The 27,663-nt window shown below is 33.3% G+C and overlaps 1 protein-coding gene across 1 annotated transcript in view; it reads right to left on the bottom strand.

Moving 5' to 3' along the window:
* Positions 1 to 5,279: 5,279 nt before the first annotated feature.
* LOC110994907 (homeobox protein dve-1) overlaps positions 5,280 to 27,663 on the bottom strand; it is a 79,227-nt gene continuing 56,843 nt past the window's right edge. The window contains exons 3-6 of the mRNA XM_022261824.2: positions 12,278 to 12,466; positions 11,761 to 11,990; positions 7,005 to 7,829; positions 5,280 to 6,878 (exon numbers count right to left, since the gene is read on the bottom strand). Coding sequence (XP_022117516.2) covers positions 6,216 to 6,878; positions 7,005 to 7,829; positions 11,761 to 11,990; positions 12,278 to 12,466 — 1,907 coding nt within the window. The 3' untranslated portion in view covers positions 5,280 to 6,215. The remainder of the gene's footprint in view (positions 6,879 to 7,004; positions 7,830 to 11,760; positions 11,991 to 12,277; positions 12,467 to 27,663) is intronic.

Raw genomic sequence — 27,663 nt, 5'->3', positions numbered from 1 at the left:
AATAGCGTATATAAACATCATAAATTCACACAACAATTTTTAGTTCTTATTGATTTGGTTTATTATTTTGTGCATTAAGAATTTTGTATATACACACGGCACAGAGAAAGCCACCATGATCAGTAAAAAGTAATCCACCTTATAATTATCTTCAAGAAATAAATTGCTAATAAGGCGCGGTTATGATAAGGGGAGACGAAATGAGCAACATATCCTTGGAGGTTCATCTTAAGTCAATGTGGATCAACCCTGAGTTATGGCCTCCTTGGCTTATTAAATACAATTTTACCGCCTGTAGACTTAAATATATTTCCATTAAACAGGACAAAGATTTTCTACAAACGCTACTTTGTAATAAATATTATAGATTTTCCGATGAAATAAAATCCTTTATTGGCTAAAATAGTGGTACAATTAGATAGACTAATTATAAAACAGGCATGTAAATTTCATATTAATTTTATATTGTTAATAAGAATACACAACATTAACACAATAATAGGTAAGTTATATAGAATTGGTATCAAACATATTATAATCTAAATACTCGCCCACGCTATATACCTTTCCTTTAAAAATTACATTAACAATGTAATTAATTTAAAAAAAAAATCCTTACACTAAAATGTAAAGGAGTTATGTATTTTTTTAATTAAAAGTCATAACTGCATTACACGAGGACAGACCTAGTCTTTAAAGCAAAAAGCTTTTGAATATAATGTACCCAAATAACAAGGTTTATAACAAAATTACTAATGAACTTAAGAAATTCTTTAATCCCTTGCAAAGCTGTTGTTTACGTTGTTGCCAAAAAATGTCATGTCAATTAATAAAGTCTGCTGTAAGTCGAGGCTTAGCCGATTCCTTGTTATATCATAACTAAGGCTTGGACGGGCCGACAGATAGGCTTTTAAGCTCGCTTCTCACATAAGCGGAGATATTTATTAATATACCTTTCACTATTATTGTACACTTATATTGTCTATATAACACTATCCAGATTGAAACTGTGTGGATAGCAGTATTGAAATCTATATCCACGATTCCCTCCATTATGTTTATTCTTGATTGTATCTCTGACATTACAATGTAAAAAACGTAAAAGAAAAGAATTGGAATTAGATTTTTTAATGAATAATGTAATAAAACCATAATAATATGTTACAATAGCAGTCTTGTTTAGGGACGCGACAAATGCATTTAAAAGAAGTTTTCTGACTTACTTTTTATGTTAGTTAACGTTAGGCTAAAAACTGAGTAGTTAATTTTTTCGCCCCTTAAAATACAAATATATATCAAAATGAATAAAATATATACCCTTTATTAAATATCTAATGGTTATAATATTAAACTTTATTTGGATAAGATCAAAAATTACCCTCAAATTATTAATATAAGTTTTAAGGGTATTTTATCTATTTAAGTACATACTCTATTGTCACTAAAATAGGTAATAAAATAGGTAATAAAAAAACTTAAACGAAATAAGTTTATTAAAGCTTTCGCTTTTAGTATGAAACGGGCTTTACGAGCGATATTACGGTGTATTAAGTTGCTGGAGTAAATCTTCCCGCTAGGCAACGGGCTTAGGAGTTTTATTGTCATACAACAACCGGCTGGTTAGCTGGCATTTTCTTGAGATGTCACTTTGCGAATCTCTTATTTATTTATTTTAATTATGGCGTAAACTTTTAATTATTGCCATTATTTTGGCATGGACATGGGTTTTAATCATGATTGGATTGTTTTGCCCACTGATGTGTTTCAAAATATTTAATCACGCACTTGCGAGCCTTCTTGAAATGTAAGACTCTATGGGCGGCGGGAGCACTTAGTATGAGGTGATACTTCAGCCCGTTAGCCCATAGATATATTTAAATAAAGATTGTAGATAAAAATTATATATTTTAATTAAACTGTAGGATTTCTCGTACTCACTCTTTTAAAAGAAAAATCTAAGAATAAAATCTTACAGAATTACTTTATTAATTAGGGACGTCGAATTGGAATTGCATCTTAGAAACTAAAAATAACATTGGAACAGAGTAACGATAATCGTGTAAATAAAACAAATATATATTCAAAATTATTAAAGTAACTATTCTATTTCAAATAATATTAATAGTAACAATGATAAAATTATGTTTAAATATATTTTTTTTTGGAGTTCAGTTCCTGAACCTTTAATAAATACAATTTTTTTTCGTTAGTTTTTGGATAATCATTATCTTTATTTCCCGAGAGAAGTGGTCGTAAGACACATCTATTACCAGTATACTTAGCGTGTAATAAATTACTTCATTACAGGAACGTCATAATCCGTGGTTAACTAACATAAATGCGCAGGGAAGGCAGTTTGTTTAGATTAAAACTTCATACTTTGATATTAATTATGGCTTATATTTATAACGTTTATGACGGATGACTTTTTACGCGCCTAAATCTTTCGAATGAGCAAAATTGTATGACCTGTGTAAAATGCCTTAGAATTTTCAGTCAGCAAATTTTAATAAAGTATGAATGGTACAATATTACATTATTGAAGTGACAATAAATCGATCCAATAAATGGACGAACGCCGGTTGGACGCACGAAATTACACGACTTATTGTCCCGTTACGCTCACTGTCCCGTCACGCACATTGTACGCTTGCGCCTCTCGCTTCTTCTTGCAGACTTAAGTAAGTATGCAATCATTTCATCAATGCCTTGTTATGGCGTTGTCACGTTAAACTATCGTCCGTAAACTGACTTCTTTTATACTTATAAATGCATTATATATTAGTTTACACCGCCTGTTTACGACACAAGACGGTTGGTACTTTTTATCAAAAGCAAGCTGTAAAATATTAAATTGTACGAATTACTATAAATTTGTTCAAATTAGTTTTAGATTTGAAATCTACATATTTCAAAGAAAATATTGTTGTATCATAGATATTAAGACGGGATTTGTTTTGAGTAACAATTCATTTGATATAAAATTAACATAATTAGCGAAACATCAGTCAAGGAGAGATAAGAAAAAGATGAGTAGACGATCAAAGAAACGTTATACGCGAGTCGGAGTCGAAAATCTCCTGCTAATTGGCTTAATCCACACAACATGATACTCAAAGGTTTTTGTATAAGACGCTGCAGTGATGTTTTCATTTAAGCACTTGTTTTAATGTTTTATATATATTATTTAACTGTCATTATAAAAAAGCTACCAAAGTTTGTGTCTAATATATACCATGAGGGCATCCTTGTCTACATTTGCACAAGTATGCCCTCTCTTGTTCTTCTGAACTAAAATACTTGAGTCCCGCCGTGGTCTAATACTTAATACTAAAAGTTAAAATAATATTTTATTAAATTGTTTTTAGCCATGTCCGTATTTAAATACATATTTGTTCCTAAGTAACACTGAACATGTTAGGAAAATGAAAAACGGCTTAATGTAGAAACTTGCCTATACTTTTATTGTTTTTTATTTTATTTTGGTTTCTTGTTCGTAGCAACATATCCAGATTTCAACAGCTGTGACGATGTCAAGAACTTTGAGTAAACTTATCTAACATTTGGCGACTCCAGTCTATGCGAGTTTCTGGTCGTCAATTAAAGTATGGGGAATCCATGTGGTACAATGTTTTTTGAACTGGACTCATACCAATGCCGAGGCTTGCCGTATCTGCTGATAGGTTACTCTCTTATCTTCCTCTATCATGCGCCGCACAGCACTAATGCTATCTTCAGTAGTCGCTGTTAAAGGACATCCCTCAGGCGTATCATCATTGAGATTGCTACGTCCAAGCTTAAACTCGTTAAACCAATTGTAAATAGTGGCACGAGGTAGGGGTTTATTAAGAAATGCTAATCGCAGCCTATATAGCTTTGTTTTTATATATCTTTGTTGTTGAGTAAGCGCACAACGAAAGTCAAGAAATAAATCATTGTCCGAAAATTTTCTTGCGTTAGCTTCATTTTCACGTGTAACAAAAGTTTTAGATTTGTCCCCAATTCACAAAAACGTTAAAAGTAAATTAACCAATAAAGCTTTTATAAATGTGACGAATACTTAAATGATCCTAATCCTTGGAATTTATTTGTTTAAACAATTTGTATTAAAAACTTGGCGATTGAAAAGAGTGGCGGAAAGTTTCTTGCCAGTTCTTCTGGCACTCTCTACGCCCTTGACTTAACTGGTAGTAGATGTAAATTTACAATTAATTTAATTTTTTCGACGTTTATAAGTGTACTTGTTTACGGATATTACTATTTTTTATTATTATTATTTATACTTATAAATAAAGATATTTTTGTATGTTGTTTGTTTGTTTTTAAAACTGCATATTTTTTAAGTGAAACTTCTTTAAGCGCATGAGGGTAAAATCTTTTTGGGCTTTTACTTTTTTATTTTAAGTCAAATAATCTTATTTATATAATTTTAACAGAATATATTAAACTGCTGTGCGCTTTTCTGTTGTTATGCTAACCTAATACGAAGTGGCGCAAGCAAATCAAGTATGTCATATGAGCCATTGTTAAAAAACGGTGCGATACAGCGTGCAATAAGTTAATTATAAATATGTAAAAGCCAAATTAATGAGAAGTACGATAAAGGATTCACAAGATCGAAGACGACAAAGACCAGATATCGCAAGTCGCAACTTTGACAGGTGATTTGGGTCTGCCGGACTCCACCGTCGTCTACAAACGGTATCTATTGACACACGGTAGTCAATTGTACGGAGTGACGATTAAAATTGATTGTGTATTAATATTGCAGACTGGTTTTTGCTAGGCGCTTGCTTTTTGGCGAGTTTGAAAATTGTAGTCTAATATATTTGTGACGGTTTTGTTATTTGTATTGTATATTTTTTTGTTCTGAATCCTGAGCATTGCCCTAATATTTTTCTCTATTCTAATAATAGCTCCAGATCTTGTTAAGAGTGAAAAAGACATATGTTTACTATAATATAAAACAAAGATGTATATGTTGTAAATGGCTATATGTCCTTTGCATGTTTACTTATTAATTCACCTTGGGTGAAGTTTAAGGCCAAATTATACTAAGTTTATAACTTAGTCCGATTTTGAATTTCGAATTCAAACTGAAGTTTAAGAAAGTGTACTTTTTAACATTAATATTTTTTATTTTTCGTAGAATAATACTATAATTGTTTAATTATTTTAATCATTTTCTGATAAACTTATTTTGTGTAAATTATATTTCAAATTAATACGGATGTTAAGGAATAGGACATATATGAATAAAATTCCAAGTGATAGTATCATATGTAATATTTTAATCAATAAATTTTTCGTTTATACTATAATTGAAAGGGATAAACATTTAGCCAATAATCATACAAGCTGTAAATGCTTTTTGTGAGCCTAATGACTTAAATTTAGAAAAGATCTTTTATCGATTTATCTAGATTAAATAAAAATCTTCCTGCTGATGTAACCTTAACAATTAAATACATTTGGATCATCACAGCTCCACAAAGCATAACATCAAAACAAAACAATTTACCTCTATATCTTTAAAACTATAAAACAATATATGATGAAACCGCGAATAGTTTCAGCCGATAAATGCGTAAATACTGTAACAGTAACTTGACAAAGAAACCGGGATTTGAACCAATGTACTAGGCTCTACATTAATGTAAGCGTATATACACTTATACCTAGTTTGACAATGTCTAGTTTGGTATAACATAGCCTAAGTCTAGTCAATCTTTGGATTGAGAATGCTTAATTTAAGGAATGTGCGTATTCTATAACTTTGTAGACTTTACAAGTAACGATATATAGACGTATTCTACAATGTGCGATATATTCTAAAGCATATTGACTCATTACACTAATTTTATCTTCATATGTTCTAAGTATATATAAACACGAATGCCTGAGATTATTCGCAATTTGCTTCTATAAAATAAAATTTATTTTAATAAATAAATTATAATACACACATATAACTTTAGTATTGTACAAAATATGTTTGAGATTCAAATTATCGTGTATTAGCATATTTTTACTCGCTACAAGCAAATGATGTTAATTTACAATGTATCCCATGGTAGAATGAAACAGTTTTGCTAATAACAAATCAATAAGACGATAATACGTTATAGTATGCACAATGCAATAACTAATACTAAAATGGCACTTCACACCATCAACGCTTTTATTCAGTCTTTCTAAAATGACACAATTCTAATTCAGACCATTTTCCGCTCTGCCATAGCGTGTGGGTGACCTGGGTGCACATAATGTCCTGGAGACGAAGGCTCGTACAGGGACATCTTCAGCCTCTTACACTTTGCTCGTCGGTTCTTGAACCAGAATTGCACATTTTTCGATTCAAGCCTTGGAAATTTCTGTCTGTATGGCATCCTGTTTAGTTCTTCTGTATACTTTATGATGAGATTGTGTGACGGGTGTGTGTTCATGGAAAACCACTGCTCAAGAACGGGGACTTCTGAAACGGGATCTATGAAGGTTCTGTTGCGCTTGCGTCTTTCTTCTGATGCTCCTGCTAATGCAAGGTTGAGACCGCTAGCACCTTCACCGGGGATCGGGCTCACGACTGGAAAGCCACTCATGTATTGGCTCATGTACATTATTCCATGGCTGAACATTGGGTGATTTGGCACCATGGGAAAAGGCAGCCGATCAAGATGAGGAGAAGCTGGATGGTAATGCCGCTCTTGATTAACTTCATCGTCTGAAGCCAGGTCTTGCTCATCATGAACGCCGTTTTCATCTTCATTGTTATTGTTGTTATTATGGGAACTGTCGCTGTTCTTGGCTGGTGAACGCTGGGGCGAATGTATTCGTTCTGATTTCGTAAGGTCCCTGGGCTCTTCTTTGATGTCATGTTCCTGAAAAAAATACAATAATTTGTTTATACAGATCTCATAGTCTAGAGTTTATACAAATATTTGGAAGTAATATTTTGTTGAATTAAATAATTAATGAAATAAATACAAAAATGTTAAAAATATTACCTTGATGATATCAGGTGGTTTCGGAGATTCTTTGAACGAGTCATCTTTATCATTCTCATTGTTGTTTTTCTTTATCGTTATAAGGGATAAAGGTGCATCTGGACTCTCTGGTCTATTGTCCGTGTTCATGTCAACACCATCGTCTTCCAAATCGGACCCAGCGTTTGACAGATTATCTTCTGACATTACTGACATTGGGTACCTTCCAGGGCTGCCAGACAACTGACCCATTGGGCTTTTTAATATATTATGATCGTGGGGTGAGTAATTTTCATTGCCGACGAGTAAAGAACCATTCGATGGGCTGTGACTCCTGCTGTTAAATCCATTCATGCCGAGGTGACTTAAACCACTAATATTACGTAATTCAGCACGTTTTTGGGCCGCTCGTGCGTTCTTGAACCAGTAAACAACATTGTTGACATCTAATGGTTTTCGACCCCTTCTCGAATCTAAATTATTTAACTCGCGAACGTACTGCTGTATCTGTTGTCTACTTGGGTGTTGGTTTTCAGAAAACCAGCGCTGTAGTTTAGGTAACTCCAGTTCAGGATCAAAACTCGTTCTCATTCTAGTCTTCTGTGTTGGATATTGACTTTGAACAGTCTGAAGGGCTGGATGCAAATGATCAGGGATCGTGTTCAAGGTTGGAGATCTCTTCAGTCCTGGAGAAGGATACCGCCTAGGACTAAACGGAGGTGGCCGCGGAGAAACTTGGGCACTCCACCACGACTCGAACTTTCTGCGAGTTTCTTCAGTCGGTTCATGGAATATATGCGGACCCGCAGATCTATCTTGACCCCGACATATTTGCGCCAATGTCACCTATAACAATAAGAAAAGTATTTCAGGTCTCACGCTACCGATACCAAAGTTTGTACAACTTATAAAAAACAAAAAGATACCGCAAACAATTTTAGATGGTTTTAAAGAGGTCAGTCTAACCAGTAACAGATACAGAGATAATTGTTTGAATAAACAGTGAGCATTGTTTCACAGAACATCGCCATTAGATTATGAAAATATTAGGCCGGTTGTTAATGTATGTGTCATGCGCGCGCGGCTCGCTGCGGCAACCGCGGTGTTTACTCAGTGGTTAGTGCGCATCACTCTACAGCGCCGAAACTTCAATCATGGTTTGCTCTAAAACAATGAGCGGGTAGGGCGTCTATACAATTAGCAGCCTCCCACAACTCTTTAGCAAAATGCCGGCATACCGACCTGACTAAGTGCTTGTACTAAAATGTTCTACCGGCTCTGAAAAGTGTACAAATAAGGTGATTCGAAACTTGTTTAAATTACACAACTATGCATCATATACATCATCTTGACGTTGTTTGGTTACGTATTTCACTCGAGGAAAATCATATATCTTGTGAGATAATTTAATTGTTTAGATTTCTAGATATGCCAGTAAAATCTCTTGATGTCATAAGATTGCATTTTGTAATAATATTGAGAAATTATCAGTTAGTATGTCGCGTATTAAATAAAATCTCAGTAGTAGCTGTAAGTATTACAACACGGCATGTGTTAATTCATGTCAAGCTGAAGTTAGCGAGCGCATGAAGCGTTAATCCGCTTCTTTGTTTTGTGTTTTTAAATAGTGCGGTCATATTTGCTTTAAGATATCGTTCGCTTTAGATACACGAGATTTTCTAGAGCTGGCGCCTGTGATAGTCCCGTCAGGTGTCTACGGCACGTAATTCGGTGTGTGATTGCGAACATCGCTACTACTAGTTGCTTAGGACGAGAAGACAATAGGCTTAGTCTTATCTGATATTAATTTGATATTGTTAATATTTGCTACTTTACACCTGTCAGAATTAGAGGAGATAACGCATCTCAGAGATATCATTAAGAAGTATTTTACGAACCACTTGATGCCAAATCAAACAGTTTCAAGAACATTGTAAAAGTTTGTTGCGAATGGAAACTCTAGCAAATTGCGATAAATTACCATAATATTATAGAGATGGAGTTCATCTGGCGTTTAACTCCAAGTTTCTACTGTTTGATTATCTTGCGCCATTGCGATTTCCTTTGAATCATTTGTTTCAACTTTACAACTTGTTCATTCATTTGTCTCAAGTTTTAATCTGTCCCTCGGAAAACGAAAAGTTATGGTCATTTTATTGTATAAAAATGTTTTTAACTAATAAGCGACAATACATAATTATGTACCTACAAATTATCTAACCTTACATTCACAGCATAAATGTCAGTATTATTTTTAGGAATCTAATATAAATTCCGCGTTCTCTCGGTTATAATCATCACTAAAAGCGCTAAATTGAAATCTCAATCTAATGCGTGAGGGAACGCTTCCATCGCTAACCTCGCGCTTTAATAAGATTATAAGGAATTATTTTATGGTATTAATAAGATCAAAAGCGTACGTCTAAAACTCCTTTTAACCCTCTTTTGCTTGAATCGAGGGCCCGTCTTACAATACAGCGGGCGTGGGTTGTTGTATTTTATGTAATTTATTGAAGAAAATTAATATCTAAAGCGTTCTGACATCTTATCCGCGATGTAAAAGGTTATACTTTATATCATTGAAATATATCTTTACTCAATCGTCCATATTTAAAAGACATTTAAAAAGCTAAATATTATTCGTTAATCTGAAATAACTAAAAATAGATTTAGTTTAGATAGTTTAACAATGATTTGCCTATGATAAGTTTTAAAATCAGCTTATTTCGTTATTTCCTTTATATAGTTAAAAGCTCTCCTAATAAGCCTTTACCCGTTTTGTATTAAATATATTTATAGAATAAGCATGCGTGGATGAGTTCCAAACTCAATTAAATATGTATGAAGATCTTATAGAGACATTACACCCTTGCATAGGGATCTAGATTAAGTAATGATACATTACAGTTTTCTATTTTGTTGTTGTAAATTACTATCACACGATTTTTGTTTGTGAACATACATAATATACAGATAAATATTGCGTAGTTTGATTGGTAATTTCTATAATTATTGATTACATCAAATATAATGATATACCTTATTGTACGTATTTAAACAAAGCTTTTTCTATTTCCAATGTTGAAAGTTCATTTGTTTTTTAACTGGTTTTTGTTTTATAAATTACAGTCAGCGAATGAAGGCTTTATTAATATCATAGATGCTTGAATGTTATGCTTATTATTTTTGAATAGAAACTATTAATAAACAAGTATAACAACTCCACACATAAAATAATCTTACACGGAGAACAAGCGCGCTTTCTTCCCACTGATCCTTATTAGAGACGACTTAGGCGTTACCTTGTAAATTATAACGAGCCCCAATACGCGAGTCTACTTAACAAGACTTTGATAATCTGTCTCCATCACTCAGATGAGCTCCTCATTTGTATGTCAAGTAATTGTTAAGACGACTTAAAATATTATGTTGAGACTTACGAGTTTTTGATGTTTTCCACTTGTTATTGTAACGAAAATGGTAAAACATTGTGTAGAAATAGTTAACATAAGATTATCATTTATTTTGTGTTTTTAAGGCAGAAGTTACTGTGTAAGTTAAAATATAGAATATTGTCAATACTCTGAATATTACTAAGATATTCATTAGAATATAACAATCTTAAACTACGCCTAAATAACTAAATAACAGCTGATTTCCAGTACAACTATTTCACTCTGATTTTAAATTACAGTAAAATTAATCGTCCAATGATTTAATGCATTTACGACTAAAAAAATGGTGGCGTTGAAACTCAACTTGAATTTGAAAGCCAGCAGTGAAAATCGTCCGTATATATATAGTCCCTATAGTCTAATACTAAAGTATTACAAAATTAAGTACAGTGAACTGTCCTGATTACAATTAAATAATCGATAATATTAGTGTGATCGCATTGTATCTAATTCATTTAAATTAGAGTTATAATTTACCTAGCAAATATTTCCAATGAGGTTGGAGGGCTATTCAGTGGTGGGCTTAAATAAAACAATGGGTTTCCAGTAATGAGAGGCGAAAGGGGGTTCATTGTATACCGATCCGGGGTTACAATCAGGTATTAAAACGTAACATTACCAGGACAGTGGAAATCTGGATGAAGCCAGTGTAGCGCGACCGTATTGTCGCCGGTTTGGTTAATGCCTCGTTTGATGTTATTCGCTATGACAAGTGTTTAGATTATGAGATATTGTTCATTATAAAAATAATTAGGTGTACCAAGCTTGAAAAAATACTAATTTAGTACTATTGACTTCGTTGAAGGTTTTAAGATGTAAATTCCGGATAACCTATCATAATGCTTTTATAAATAAATAAAATAATTACATTTACGTCAATGTGGTAAACTGATGACTACATGGGATAAGTTGTCAATGTAATGTTTTTTAGGTATATGATTTGTTCTAAGAATCTAAAGCTAAATATTCCGCCATAGTATTGTACTGTCATAGATTTAACTTTATCACATACGTATTAATGAATTTAGGGATTGTATAACAACAAGTCATATTCAGAACCATTTATAAAATGAGTTAATATTAAAGAAGCATTACACAGCTAATGACGTTCAAAACAAATCGTTTATCAAAGTATTGTGTTTATTAATATTTTTCCTAAAAATACTAATAGTTTAAAGATAACCGTATAAGAATTCAAGTGAATATTGAGTGTAAATATGATTATGTATTTCATTACAATAGCTTCAAGGAGATTCCAAGCTTGAGAATTGGGAATGGACAGCAAATAGAGGACGATAAAATATGTGAAAAACCACCCATACCTCATCTAAAGGGCATCCAGTGGACATCAGCAACGGTCGACTCTGCACCAGGAGGAGTCTCAACAATTTGTCCTTGATGTCTTGGAGCGGCGTCAGCCGTGGTCTCAACAATTGGATTCTTAGGGTGGCAACGGTGGTAAGTTCACCCAAAACTTCGCCAACAGTCGCCAATGGACCATCAGAGATTCGCTCGAAGGGCAGCGGCTTCCAATTGTTTATTACTACTGATCCTGTTAATAAATTTTAAAAATATTTAAACCAATTAAGTGCTTATTTTATTTTAACATTGTTGTTGCAATTTCGAAAAGCTTACAACGTTTGCCCCCTGTTCTATAAATTTTTTTCATATTATTTAGACAAACTCATGAATTTCCACCAGAAATAAATTTTGTATTACATATTGAATCCAAAAATAATATACCCATATTAGCATAGTTTATTAGTCATTGACATATTTCCTGAACAAGTGTTTTATAAATGCAATTATATGTATTATATAAATATTTACAAAATATACCTTTAGCTGAGGCAGCCAATTCGTGTGGATATCCGAGTCTCATCATGGCGGCTGGAACCAGTTCATGGAAAGCGGTAGCTGCTGGGATGATGACGTAGCTGTCAGTCTCAACTACTGTCCTTCTTCTCCACGCACCTTCCTCCAGAGAGGATACTGCTTCCACCACACAGTGTACTGGTAGCGTCTTACCTATAAGAATAAAGTATGCATGAGTTTATAATGTAGATTTAAAACAAAATAAAATATATCTAAGTGGAATAGTAAAGTTTATTTATTTGGTTTGCGTTACAAAATACGAATGAATAAAATGGCAACTCCATGTAACGTCTCTCGCTTTAGCAACAATTCTGTAAAGCGTACATATCACTCGGATTTGGTTAGTTTAGCTTGTCTTCCTTACATTGATACACTGTACATAGCATTACACCCAACCTTAATAACGACAGTTAAATAATAAAAAGTTTTTTTTAAGTTGCCGAAATTAGTCAAAACTGACGAGTTGTGTACGTTGTTTTGTCGCTTTATTGTAAGTAATAAAATCCACTATCGACACTGTTCTATTTAAACTATGTAGTATCACGTTATACTAAGAATATTTTATTCTCTCTTTAGAATTCACAATGTTATTAACCACTAACGAGAAAATACTACGTTGAAATAACTAATAGCAAAAGCTGATTATTATTTCAATGTCCATTCATGCGAAAATAAGTTTCGACGCCTGAAAATTTTTAGAAGACGTCGAAACACTGTCGTTAAGAAGGCATCTTAATTATTTAGTAACTTTTCAAGCGAAAATGCTTTTGACTTGCCCATGGCGGCGTTAAAAAAAGATGGAAATGTTAAAATAATAATTAATCCTTGTTCTGTCGAAGCGTAGATCTCTTTGTCGGGCGCTGCTTTTACCGGCACTTTGCGAGTCTTTGCACGATATTAAATAGTTCTTGCTGCTTCGTTGCGTTTTTATGATGTTGCATTAATGTAAAAAGAATTTGCTTAAAAGCTACGTTTAATTGCTTTAAATCACCAAAGACTTTGAAACATAATTTTATAGTATTACTAGCTGCCCCCGCGAACTTCGTTTCTCCTTCGTTTCACAAAATAATTTTAATTTATACTTTAGCCTCAATAATACGTGGTAATCATGATATTGAATTGTAGCTTATATGACACGTTTATCGTTTATTATATGAAACATAAGAGGTTTCTTACAAAATAATAACATGGATTCACAATACTCAAACTCAAACTCTATCTTTATTCATATGAATGTACTTGTTTACATATATATATATGTACTTATGAACGTCAAAAAAATTAAATTAATTGTAAATTTACATTTACTACCAGTTTGCAAGAGCGTAGAGTGGGCAAGAAGAACTGGCAAGAAACTTTCCGCCACTCTTTTCAATCGCCAAGTTCTTAATACAAATTGTTTGAACTGGAGCAAATCAATCCCAAGGATCAGGATCATTTAAGTATTCGTTACATTTATAAAAGGCTTTATTAATTAATTTACTTTTAACGAGGGCTTTAAATTTATTTAGTGATAATACTCTAATTTCGCTTGGGAGTTTGTTGTAAAAACGAATACAATTTCCATATAAGGAGTGGTTTATCTTCTGGAGCCTGGTTGTTTCCTAGTTTGGGTAACGGAATAAACTGAAAACAAGTTCCTCGTTGAGTAATTAAAATTCCGTTATTCAGATTTTGGGTTAACTACTATATGGGTAACGGGTTTAAATCGCATTAGTAGAAACTTTCAATAGTTTTGAAATAAGTATGACGGAGATTTTGCGGGTAGTTAGGATAACACCTATGCTTTATTAGATGACTTTGTGATTTAGTTCAAAACCCTTTGGTCAGTTTAATCTGTAGGCTCAACTGACTTTATTAATATAAGGTTTCACCATGAATAACCAAACGGAAATTATATCACGAATAATATAATTTATATTTGAAAATGGGGATCTTGATATATACGATTTGAATTCGGAAAAAGTTCATAAATCTCAATAATTATTGTAATGTAATTTAGCGATAGAAGTCCGTTCAATAGAAGAGTGTCAGACAAATATATTTTTTTATAGAACAGAAAGGCAAATTGGTAGGTGACACACCTGATGTTAAGTGATATCGCCGCCGATGGACACGCCGGAGTAACGGCCTTTTCAAAATTGGTACGCTCTTTTCTTAAAAGACCTTAAGTCAAATTGGCAGGATGGCAAACGTTCACTTGTGGAACGACGTACGTAACTCGACGATGTGTGTCATATGTCAACTGTCATATTATTTAACTAAAGAGTTTAGCAACCTTAAATCTATATTAATATGTATTATAAAGAGGTAAGATTTTTATGTTATATATATTTTTATAAAATAGCTCAAAAAGTACTGCACCGATTTTTAAAATTGTTTCTCCATTTGATTGCTGTTTAGCATTGATTAGTAAAGGTTATTTTATTTGAAAAATAAGGAACCCTACTAAAACTAAATAAATGTTACCCAAGGTGTAAAAATAAGTCTATAAAATATCTTCCATCGCATGCGCTGCGAAAACTATTGATGTTAGAAAAATAATGTTCTGCAATAATAAAGAACATATTAATATCTATTAAGAAAATGTCCACCCCTGCGAAACCGGGACGGGCTACTAGTTAAATATAAAGGAAATCACGTTTACCGATACACAAACAATAGCGGATTAAAAGGTATCTTATCTATATAAATAGAACATATCGCTAATCTCCAAAGAACTTGTACTGTAAATTGCATCTTAGCTCGCTACATTGTTCATTAGCGCATAACATAAAATAGCAATTAGGTTCCCTCGCTGCAAAGCTTACTCGATCTAAGCTCTCTTGAAAAGATTTCAGTCTTTAACAAAAGGGTACACCGATGTCAAGGAGCGATGTATAAGTTAGAATTAAAACTTTACAGGAGTTTCGAGACGTTGATGTGCGAAACTGAAAACTTAATCTTACGTTACGTAATGGATGAAGCAACAAGGGAGAGTGACAAACACATATCCCATATATGACAGTAATCGTGCATCTATGAACCTAGTCCAAGCTTACGAAAGTTTGTATATTTGTTTAGTAATAAACTATGGGACAAATCGTAGTGCTACGTGAACGTAGCGCTTTGCTACGAATCTGGATTCGCTTCGCTTCTGTAGAAAATACTTAATATGTTATATAATTTGAAATATAACCTACCTTTTATGAACATACTTGATTTTTGTCTTAAAATAGCAATGGCGCAAAGCAGCTTCTTAAATTGAAATAACTAAGTCTCGACCCTTTTATGCAATACATAATTCTATTCATTATAACTTTCAGATATATTTCATTAAAGTATATAAAACTTGTGTATAAAACATATATTATAAAATTATTGATAACGTAATGGATATAATATTTCCGTTTTGCGAAACACCCGAACACTTTTAAACACAGTAATTATTCTTTATTGTCACTTAACATGCGATTAACGATACAATACATGCCGCATCATGTATGCTATAATTACGGATAGGGATTCAATAGGATTTGCGTGTTCAGGTATCATTCGTGAGCGATGATCTATTTAGATCGGATAAATCGCGTGACGGATGCTGAAGCCTACAAACTGGCTAACCACATTCGTGACAGCATACCCCGTTTTAAGCCAGCTAATGTCCTGTCTTGATGTCAGTTATTTTTTTTATATAGAACAGGGGACAAACGCGCAGGAGGCTCACGTGATGTTAAGTGATACCGCCACCCGTGGACACTCTCAATGCCAGAGGGCTTACGAGTGCGTTGCCGCCCTTTTAAGTTATACAGCGGCCGGCGTTATTCAGGCTGTGTGGCAGACAAGTCCATATCAAATTGTAAGCTGTATTTCATTTTACATGTGCATCAATTTTAATTACATGTGCAAAAATTATAATTACATCATCTAGTGTTATTTCCTTAAAGTAAAATATTCGTGTAAAGTAGTTGTAATACCATGAAGGGAACTTGAAATACTAAGTATAGCTAAGAAAACCGTATTTTTAGCTACCGCCTGCATAGTTATCAATCCTCTGTGCGAAGAAACGGGAGATCCTGGAATTCTCGGGAAAATAGTACGGCGTATACGTTGGCGTGTAAAGAAGGTACAATTTCTTAGAGTTTTCGTTTCTTAAAGTTAAAAGAGGCTAATTAAATTCAAAAACCTTTTAAGAACATTTTTTAAGGAGGCTGTACATGTCAGACATCAAATACCATCTCATACTAAATGTATAAAAGATAATAAAAATATAATTTTTAAATTTAAGACTTAGTAATAGTATGAAAAGTAGTAGTATGAAAAGGGTTTATCAGCATGGCTTAGTATCTTATGATAACCTGTTAATTAAAACAAACATTGAGTGAAACTGATCATATTAGACATTCGGACTAAGCTCGGTCAGGTTAGTCCAGCCATTGTTGTGTGAGCATTAGTTCGTCTGGCGAAACTTTTGGGTCTGTAAAGGGATTACCTGTCGGCTTTGGCGTCCACTACTCATTTGATTAAGATTAACCTGTCTTCAATAATGAAAAAATGTATCAGTATTTATATATAAATATTTAAAAACTCAATATATGAAGTTTTACACTAATATTTTATGGGTCAAAGATACTTTATTTCTTAAAGAAATTAATTCACTTAGCAAGAAAATTAAGAGTAGGTTAGTAAAGAAAGGTTAGATATAGTTTATTTTTAATTTTGAGATTATCTTATTAGCTTAGTAAGGGGGATGTTTTTTTATAAACAAATGTTTCTTGATCATGTATTTATAGGTTAATAGGTGACTAATAAAACTAAAACTACTTAAAAGTCAAAAACGTTTTTTTTACATACTTAAAAAATTTAAATTAAAAATATATTCAAGATGTCTTTAAACTCTGATATATAACGATGCTATTTTACTAGAGCCATAATAATTAATTTAATAACGCCGATAATCTTTATGTCCAAGCTAAGCTGTCATATAATCGCATATCATCACTAATTAACTTAACTAATAAGATAGATTTAGTTATATAAAACCTTAAATATGAAATATGCTTATTATAAAATTTATGTAATATTTTTTTAAATAATTTAAATATGAAATTAATTACCAAGCTAGCGACAGCAGATGGCATTAATACATGGAAATAATTTATAACTGCAATATCAGATAATTATTATCTGTCCTTATTAAAAGCATCCGAAACGTCAAGATATGTAAATACCGTATCAAAATTGCGTTTAAAATCATTAAAGTTTTATTTAATTTAATAGAACTATATTTATTTGTTAGGTCCATTAACCACTTTTGTGGTTGTGGTTATGTCTATTTTTATCTATACGTTTCCTAACGAATCTTCACTTACAAAAGATATCACTTTATTCACATTTTGTTGTAAAGTTTTTAATGTTTTCTTGTTTTGTTTCTATAGGTATGTGATGTGGTTCTTAGTTAAATATGTATTAATAAATTATCTATTGCATTAGTATTAAAGAATATAAATAAATCAGTGGCAACACACACACCACACAACCTTCTTAGTTCTCGACCTCAGATTTCTATGTCTGGTTCACGATCATTTGTTAATCTTATAGGCAAGTAAGTGATCAGTCTCCTGTGCCTGACGCACACCGTCGACTTTTTGAATCTAAGGCGAGTCGGTTGCCTAATTTTATGTTTTCCTTCGCCGTTCGGGCGGATCTTAAATGCTCACGTAGAGAGAAAATCCATTGGTGCATAGCCGTGAATCGAATCTATGACCACAAGGATAAGAGTCACGGGCTGAATGCAACACTGCATTAGTATTAAGTACTGTAAAATATAAAAAAATATCGGTGTGACCGACCGATTAGTTGAATACACTTCATTGCTTATTTTTATATTTTTCTTTAGTGTATACGTAAATCCTGCATACTCGTGTTATAGATAAAATGCGATAGAAGTTCAATGTAGAAAAATGTTTTAATCAGCATGAATTAACGCAATTGCTTATCAAAATGAAGTTTAAAGGTTAGCTTTAGGCGTAGAAAATAAAAATAATCTTGATGCTTTATTAACCCGTTAAAACCGTTTCGCGTTGACCCCTGATTAAGTTATATAATTATTTTTAATCTCTAGAGGGCACATGAACTTGATAAGACGATTTAAGTGCACGATTACATCATTCGATTTTTATTGTACCTAAACGATTTCTAAAACGAAACTTCGCAGTACCTCTACTGAAAAAAATCAATCTTTTAAGATCGGAGCCTCAGATATCTGTAGAGTGATCATTTTTTTTAAATATGCTAGAAGGCGATCAATTATCTATGCCTAACACGTACCCTCGACCTTTTGAGTCTATGGCATGACGGTCTTCTCGTCATCGTAGGATCGAGTGTTAAATACTCACATAGAAATTCTATTGGTGCACAGCCAGGGATGGAACCTTTAGGAATGGACATTTTCACACCGAAGCCACGAGTATTACACTGTCAAATTATAGATTAAATGGATATATCACGATCCATGTAAAATTAATCATCTATGTGAATAGATAAACTGTGATGGTATGAACTCTAAAAACCTTTACCCCCAAAACATTTAGATTTTATATAATAAAGATTTAGTTAGTGTGACTGTAGGCGGTAATCTCTCAATCTTCTGAACCTTTAAAAAGCCGTTCTAAGAAATTCACAGAATTTTAAACAATTTTTAGTCAAGTCCAATAACTGTAATAGTCATTTCCCTATATAATGCCGAATTTTGAGCGTATAATCGATAATCTATCGAAAAATTCAGATTATACATGTTAATCAGTCTAAAATTCATAAGTTTATCTGTGACGTTTATGTGTAATGATATTTTTGTTCAAATAACGCAATATATAACGTTTCAGTGTCAATTATAAATGTCTGTTTTGTTGTAAATATTTAAAGAGTATCAATACATCGTTTTTAATCATATTTTATGTACAGCACATAGACAAGAAATAACATAGCCAGTGCTCAGAATCTATGCAATTCTTCAGTCAAGCTCTTCATTTTTGTAGGTCGTTTTAGTGGCTCCACACAATTTCTACCACTTTCCCTGTCTTCAGCAAGCATATATACAAAATATAAACAAACATATTTCTATATATTATTTCTTCAAACACATAACATATACCATAAGCACAACATTAATGTAAAGAATTGCATACTTAAAATTACCATTTAAGAATTAAATTTTCCACGCGTTTTATAATCTATGCCAGGATTAAGGATTCAAAGCAGTGTCTCGTAGTGACCGTACAAAGCAACTTGACACCTGAGTCTTAGAGGCACATAGTGGAGCTTACCTGAAGCTCTGCTAAAGCTGCCTCGCGTTTATATTGCACTTTAAGCTCTAGATTTTACTTCACAATACCAAAATAAACTCATATTCAACACAGCTTACTTTTCTTACGAGGTATTTAATACTTGTTAAATTAAGGTAAAAAGTCATTTAATAATATAAACGCTACGATCAGGAAAACTATTTTAACGTATGTAATCAACTTCAGATATGTCAAGTGTTAGATAGGTGTTGAATTTTGAATTGTTTATTTTGTTTTGCTAGAATGTAGGGTATTTCAAATAAAAAATCTAGATGATTTTGATTAAAAGACGTGGCTTAAAAGGTAATATAATCTTCAAACTGTTTTGATTAAAATGTGTCCCTAGTAAGGAAGCTGTCATCCCATACGCTTGAGATAAAATAAACAATTATTACAAACTGTCAAGGGGCGGCGGCACGTTTTAATTATGAAACTATTTGCTACCTTAACCTAATTTCATTTATGTTTAAGTATAATAGTTACTCGATATTATAATATTATATTATATTTTTAAAATACCAATTAATATAACATTTTCACATATATATTAAACAAATAATGTTTATCAATGTTCCCCATAATTAATTTAAACTCAAGCGGGGAGCGTAAGAAGGAAACGTGATCGTTATCCGAGCTGGTGATGCGGTAACTTTATGAATACATGGCGTCTGCCTTTTGTTCTGTCCCTTGTCAATCGTTAACACATTTACCTACTTACGAGTGGGTGAAAACTCGCGAAACGAACACCATTGTGAAGATCGCGAACGCCACAATACTCACGGCACGCTTATCGGCTGGCTGGCGTCAAACAACTTCGGTTTAGATGTTTGCTATCGTACGTCGTTTGTCACCTTTCGCCGGGAGCCGCGATTGTCTCTAATAAATGGCCTTTTTGAAGCGGCAACTTGTTTTCATTTTAATTGACATCGCTTCGGAAATTCTTACAATTAAGTCGCACCGAGCGAATGTATTCGACTTTGAGTTGTCCTTGTTTAACGAGCGCGGAGTGTTATTTAGTCGCCGACTTATGTAACGACGTGTGCGTTCGTGTATTAATCCCATTTGTGTAATAAAATCTGTGCCTTAGCCGATGTGAGGAGTGATCCGGCCCTGAAATGCGTGCCTCTGCACGATAATCCTGTTAGGTTAAGAAGGTTTCTACATATTACGTGCTTTGCTACGCCTTAAGGATTAAAACACGAATCGATATTTACATAGGCGTATAATTCTATAGTAAATTTCAATAAACAGAGCGAATACATTATTCGCTTTTAGCCAGCCGGACTTAAAGGATTAAGTGCGCCAAAGACGCAGGGAAGATTTAAAGCGAAGCTCGCCATGACAAGGTGGTCATCGCAGACCCGGGATCTTCACGGACAATGAAGACAAAGGGCGTTTTAATTATTCAGTCAAAGGAAAAGCGACTTTAATATCTCGCACGTGAACTCTATTTGTTAATATTTAATGTTACTGGCCAATTTCTGTTTAAGACGTGTAGTTTGCATGAGAGAGGACTCGGTGAACGTCTGGGAGCTAAACCTCCGCCGGCCAGTGGGGCCTCCATAAATAATTAATCTGTGCCGATGTGCTCGGGTTTCCTTAATCCCGCCGCAGAGGCCAGGCTCGCCTCGAAAACAATTTCCAAATATCACTTACCTATGACCCTACGTATGTTTGCTTTAATCTAAGCGTAACAATTAATAGAGAAATAGCTGCATTATACTGGATAGACTAAACGATACTAAATACTTAATTCTATTGTTTCAATGTTTCGATTCGCGTTGATTGTGGTGACATTAACAATTTTTTTTAAGCGAGCATCATCTGGCAGTTACGTTTTTTAATTTTAATTGTGATTTCATTGGTTCGTAATTACGTAGGTAATATAGTATATAATAGCTGGCATTTGAGTGTACCATCTTTTAAATTTAATCAAATCATTTATTTCAGTATTAATAGTGAAGATACAAGAAATAAGATAAGCTAGTTAATACTCATTAGAATTGGTCCAAACAATTTGTTTGTAATAGAGTAAGGTGAAGCCGTAGTAGTGGAAACAGGCGTCTTACGGAAGGCGGGCGGGCGGATAGGGCGCGGATTAGGCGGGCTTACCCGCAAGCCACTGCTCATATTTGTTTGCTAAGATGTACTCATACTTGACCGTTTCGTTACTTAACTTAGTTTTATTCCAACGTTACTATAACTAGCAACTTCTTGTGTGTGTGTCTGTTTCTGTGATAATGTTATGCAAAAAATATAATTAGTCAGATTCAAATATTGGACCAATTCAAGTTGAGTAGATAGTAAACTATATATGATTCAGTAGTATTAAAAGTAGAAGACATAAAAAGCTCACTTGATCCTAAGTAAATCCACTCATGAGATAAATACGGATTATAAGATAATGTGACGTAAAATATATACAGTCAAAACCGTTTACGACGACATCGTTTAAAACAACATACCGGTTATATTGACCAAAATCAAAGGTCCCGGCTGAATTCCTGGTACCTAATAAAATACCTAACAATCGGTTTTTACTTCCAAATATAAGTTCAACATAGAACCTGTATCGTTGTTATAAATACTAAACTCGACGGTTACCCGGTTAACCGGGCCGTCAAGGTAACTCGATTCGGGAAACTAACTGGATATTGGATTAGAAACAATTTGGAAGCTTTTACTTCTACACTCAAAGTTTATATCCACATAGCAGATGTAGTCCGATGAAATATATTTTACAATTACAGCTTTCGTATTAAATTAATAAACCCTCATAATAGTAGTAGTAGATAGTGTGCTACCAAATAGTAAGTCATCCTACAACTGCAAGTAACTTACAAGTAATACGTATATAACTGCATAACTGGGATTCAAATATATGACCTGTCATACAGAAAAGTTCCAGAAATATCAGGGCGTTTTAATTAGAATAGTAAAAACTTGTAGACTAGTAATATTTAATTTAGACTAAAATTTAGACGGCTGTCTACTGTCGACGTGTATCTCATTCGTATTATAATATTACATTTCGAATGTTAATAATTTTGTAATGAGAAATAAGGTTCTTTAAAATTTCTCCCATTTTAAGAAGCAGCGTTGGTCCAGTGACTTGAGCATGCGCCTATGACTACCGAGGTCGGGAGTTCCAATCACGGTACCGTAAAGAAAAAAAACCGGAAAAAAAGCATTTCATAAGCCAGATATTTAATAAGCACAGCCTTCTGTGATGAAAAAATTATCACGAATCAGATACAGATACTGATAGATACAGAAGATTAACGCAACTAATGATTGAAAGGTCACTAGTTTTCCCGTTTTATATGGTATTTCAATTTATACAAATTAATATAAAATTTCCTTAAAAGAATTAACAAATCAGATAAAAAGTAAAATATATAAACTCTTTATACTTCATCGTTCAAATCAAGGAATCGATGACTCATCTATTGTCTCTTAATTCGAAGAACTCATTGCGTAACTTTACCAGACGTGCATTATATTTTTCATTTTCTATTATTATAACATTATCAACTTCTATCGCGTATCAACCATTCAGTACTCACTGACATACACAGATTTACATAGTTATGGCAGATAAATAATTAATTAATGTAAATATATTATGTATATACTGTGAACTTTAATGTTTGTTTTGTTAATGAACATAAAGAAAACAAAAATGCAGTGACAGTCCTTTTTCAACTTCCGATTAGGATATCAACATGCTCAAAAGACTTATTATAGTTTGGTTTATATTTCATAGATTTTTAGCTTTAATAAACCGCTGCAAGCTTTCCGCACTAAAATAATGGGATTATAGATTTGTTAATAGTTGGATAAAGCGAGCAGTTACGGAACTAATACCGCAATTCTAAATCAGCGGTTAAAATGGCGTTCAATAATCAGAATGCACTTAGCGAGGGCATTTGAAAAGTTAAAAGCTCATTGTTAGGCCGCAACCACGCCGGCCGACTAATTAACATCGCGCGGTAATGCCGCCCTGTGTGTACGCGGACTTAGCGGCATTATCGTCTAAATTGTCCTAATGTTTAGTTGCGAGCGGTGGTCATTAGTGATTTTAGATACAAATTTGAATCGACACGTTGATTGGCAATAGGGCTGATATGATAGTGTGGTCGTTTGAATTAAAAGCTTTCAATGATCTCTTTTCAATACGAAGAGTGTTTATATGGGTATTAATATAGAAGTAAGTGTAATAAATTATATTTGAATGAAGTTCATACACAGAACTTTTATAACTTCTAATATTTGTTTTACTTTCTTTTAGACTTATTTAGTATTAAATAATTATAACTCCTATAACACCACCAATATGGTGAACCAGCTACCGAATGTTACTACATGACGAAATACTTTTCTAAACCGATTACACTTAGGGTCCATCCAATTCATCTTCGGTATTGCACTCGCGAGTCCTGTGGCATTGAGTCTCCATAGTCGGGTTAACATCATATAAACCGTACAAGTATTTCAAGCTTTTGAAGCGTTCGAAGTTAACTTGTCTCATTAAAATTAAATAAAATGTTTGTTAAAGCTCTCTAAAACAACAACATAATCGACAAGAGATTAGATTAACGAACATTGAAATTGTGTTCTAACTCACACTGTTTATCCAGCGTCGACGCCGCGACGCAGCCAGACTCGATTTAGTAATTAATTTTACCGCGCGAAGTGCTCTAAATGCACTAGAAACTATAATCCTCATTAAAATGGGAATAGGCGACTATTCATTTCGCCATCAAATATAATTTTGGCTTCTAAACGCGAAAATAATTATGTGTTTCGGCGAATCGGATGAACGCAGCGCTTCCATTTTACTCATTTAATATCCTAATACATCTTTTCAATTGCATTTCTGTTCATAATAGAGGAATAATTAGTTTTATTGTTTAGTAATAATTGTATGAGTTTCGTTAATGCTTATACTCGTATCAAATAATTAAAACGCATACATCGAATACTTTTAATTCAGTATACATGAAGAAATTAAGCACTATAAAAGACAATCCGACAGAAAACAATAATTCAATGCGATCGTTTCATTTTGTTCTCGGCAGCTCAATTTTTCGCATAACGCACCATCCAATGAAAACACAAATTAATCTCCTCATTTTTTGCATACAATTTTATATTATTGAGTTCAAATAGTATGCGATGCATTGCGAGTAATCCCGTGTCACAATGATAGATGCGGATTACTCTTGACGAGATTGCATTATTTCATCATGATAAAGCTCTGTATTATTTCATTACGGCCGAGAGAATGAAATTCGATGACTTATAGAATGCAAGCCGAAATAAAATCCGGAATTAATATAACAAGCGCGTCGAGAGCGCCTGTGTTGACGCGATATCCGACACGGGTTGGGATTAAGCGACGTAAAATCCGGGGCTAAGCCGGCCCGGATAAAGCGGACCGTTCCCAAGCCCGGGTCAGCGGGATTTGCCCGGGTAATAAAAGTGTCTGCAGCCGATTTAGGCGGAGCCCGCAGGCAATTCGGCTCGGTTACCAATTGCTAGGTAATTTCGGCATGTGAGTGCGATCTGTCCGCACAAAGCCTTTCTAATGCCCGACAATGGGATTAGCCCAGTGTCGCCCGGTCCTTACAATTTATTAGACGGAATCAGTTGCCGAATTAAGATCAAGATATCACGACACTAAATGTCTCGTCCTATTGTTCTAATAGGTATTGAAAACAAAACACGATACAACTTGTAAAACAATATAGACAGTTGTTTAAATAAATACGCAATTATAAAGAGATAATGAAAGTTTTTTTAAACTAATCCTCGCTCGTTCGCCGTCCGTTCAGTCGTTACAGGGGTTCGCTAATCCGGATTGGAGATTCATTAGGGTGAGATTACCCCATTGAAATCTGGCTGAACGGGGTGAAACTTACTATGTGAACACACTGAAAATAAGATATAATTTATATACGAATTATAATCTCATATACAAGGAATATATTATAATCTGCGTTCAGTATTAACACGCCTCCCGATTGAGCTTTGTAATATATAGTAAGAAATCATAATTTACTAAAAGCTAATAAATACCTTTATTAGAAATAAAGCCAAAACATTATCCTTATTGGATAAGACGTATACATCAAAGATTCAGAAAAACAAAACGCAAACATTCCTGTGATGAAAAGATTCTGATTAATACCATATATCAATACAAGACGTACTTTGTACATTTTAGGGGAAGTTCTAGAGGATAATGATCAATTACTTATCAAATTAATATAAACGTACGAGTATTAACTCTACAGAGGAAATTGAGTCACGGCGAAAAATACTTTATTCGCCTTGGTACAGTTACATATGGCGTTGTATTAAAATTATATTACTATCTTATAGTATTCAAAGCCCTCATTAAAAGTAAATTAATTAATAAAGCCTTTTATAAATGTGACGAATACTTAAATGATCCTAATCCTTGGGATTGATTTGCTTCCTGTTCAAACAATTTGTATTAAAAACTTGGCGATTGAAAAGAGTGGCGGTAAGTTTCTTGCTAGTTCTTCTGACCCGCTCTACGCCCTTGACTTGCGAACCTTTTGAGTTTAACAGTTTGAGTTTATATTTTTGAATAGTAGACATCAATGATCTCGTGAAAGTTAGTATTCATGCGCAAGTTTATATTAAGCAATAAATTAAAAAAAAATTAAATGCAATAATTTTAAAAGTGTCTATCGATTTACACGACACATATAAACTGTTTGGTAAATTTACTATTGACAATTGATTATTTATATTAAAATACAGAGCAATATTAATATTACGAAGAATCCACGATCTACTTATATATTGTTTCAAAAATCATACTACGGGAATGCATAAGACTTAAAGGAAACGTAGATGCTTGAAAGATCAAACTGTGACTCAATCCGCAACACTACCGTTTAAAAATCGTATAATAATATAACTTTCTTCCAAAAGCCCCTACAAATCTATCGTTGCACAAAATTTTATTTAAAAATCACATCGCAATTAATATCGACAATCGTTTTTTATCGACGATTAATTTGAAAGCTTTTGTTAAAGAAAAATTACATTGAAAATATTCAAAAACCGGACGTAATCCGCACAGCGAGCTTATCTCTTTATACGCGTCCGTCCGGATTACACCGTCCACCCGGTTATCCGGCATACAATACGAATATGGAATAAGATTTATATTCATACATAATTTTTGATATGGCAACACGCATTCAAAAATAGAAATTGTATTCATTATTAATAACGAGTATTTTAAATAGTATTAGTGTGTTTGTATATTCCGTATCTTTAAAATATACTGTTATACTGTATGTACACCCAAAAAATCATGTCTTATAACAACAACAATATACATTTTACCCGTTTACCACGACATCGCATAGAACAACATACCGGTTATGTTGACCAAAAACAAAGGTCTCTGCTGAATTCTATTGTATAAGGTACTTAATAACAACGTTATCGGCTGTTACGACAATCGGTTTTTACGACCAAATATGAGTAGTCCCGATGTCGTTATGACAGATTTGACTGTATATATGATTCAATGATTTGTTGCTTTATTATTACTGAAGCAAAGTAATCTTTATATAATAAGCTTTTTTAACGTTTATATACGCACGATTGTTATCTCCCTTTGGTGTAGCAGATTAACGGATCGACTAAAAAGATTATTTAATTGTCTTTTGTGAAGAGACCCGTGAACGTGCGCTTCCGCCGATTAAACATTGAAATAATTTGAACTCTATTGAAATCGTAAACTATTTTACTACCATCGTGCATTCCGCCTATTTTAGGACCCAGTGATCCACTAAAAAAAATTCATAGAAAATTGTTTCTTCAATTTCAAGAAAACGCAACCACAATAAAAAGTTACGTACGCCTAACTTTGCTTACGTATTAGCTAATCAATATGTTAACACCTAAGTCACGAAGGTCAATCTGAAGACAGGCCAACTGATATCAAAAAAATAAATCAGTACCAAATATATTATTTGT

Source organism: Pieris rapae, chromosome 1 (assembly GCF_905147795.1).
Source record: "Pieris rapae chromosome 1, ilPieRapa1.1, whole genome shotgun sequence".
Lineage (NCBI taxonomy): Eukaryota > Metazoa > Arthropoda > Insecta > Lepidoptera > Pieridae > Pieris > Pieris rapae.
The sequence above is the reverse complement of the archived record's forward strand: the minus strand, read 5'-3'. Positions and strand labels throughout refer to the sequence as shown.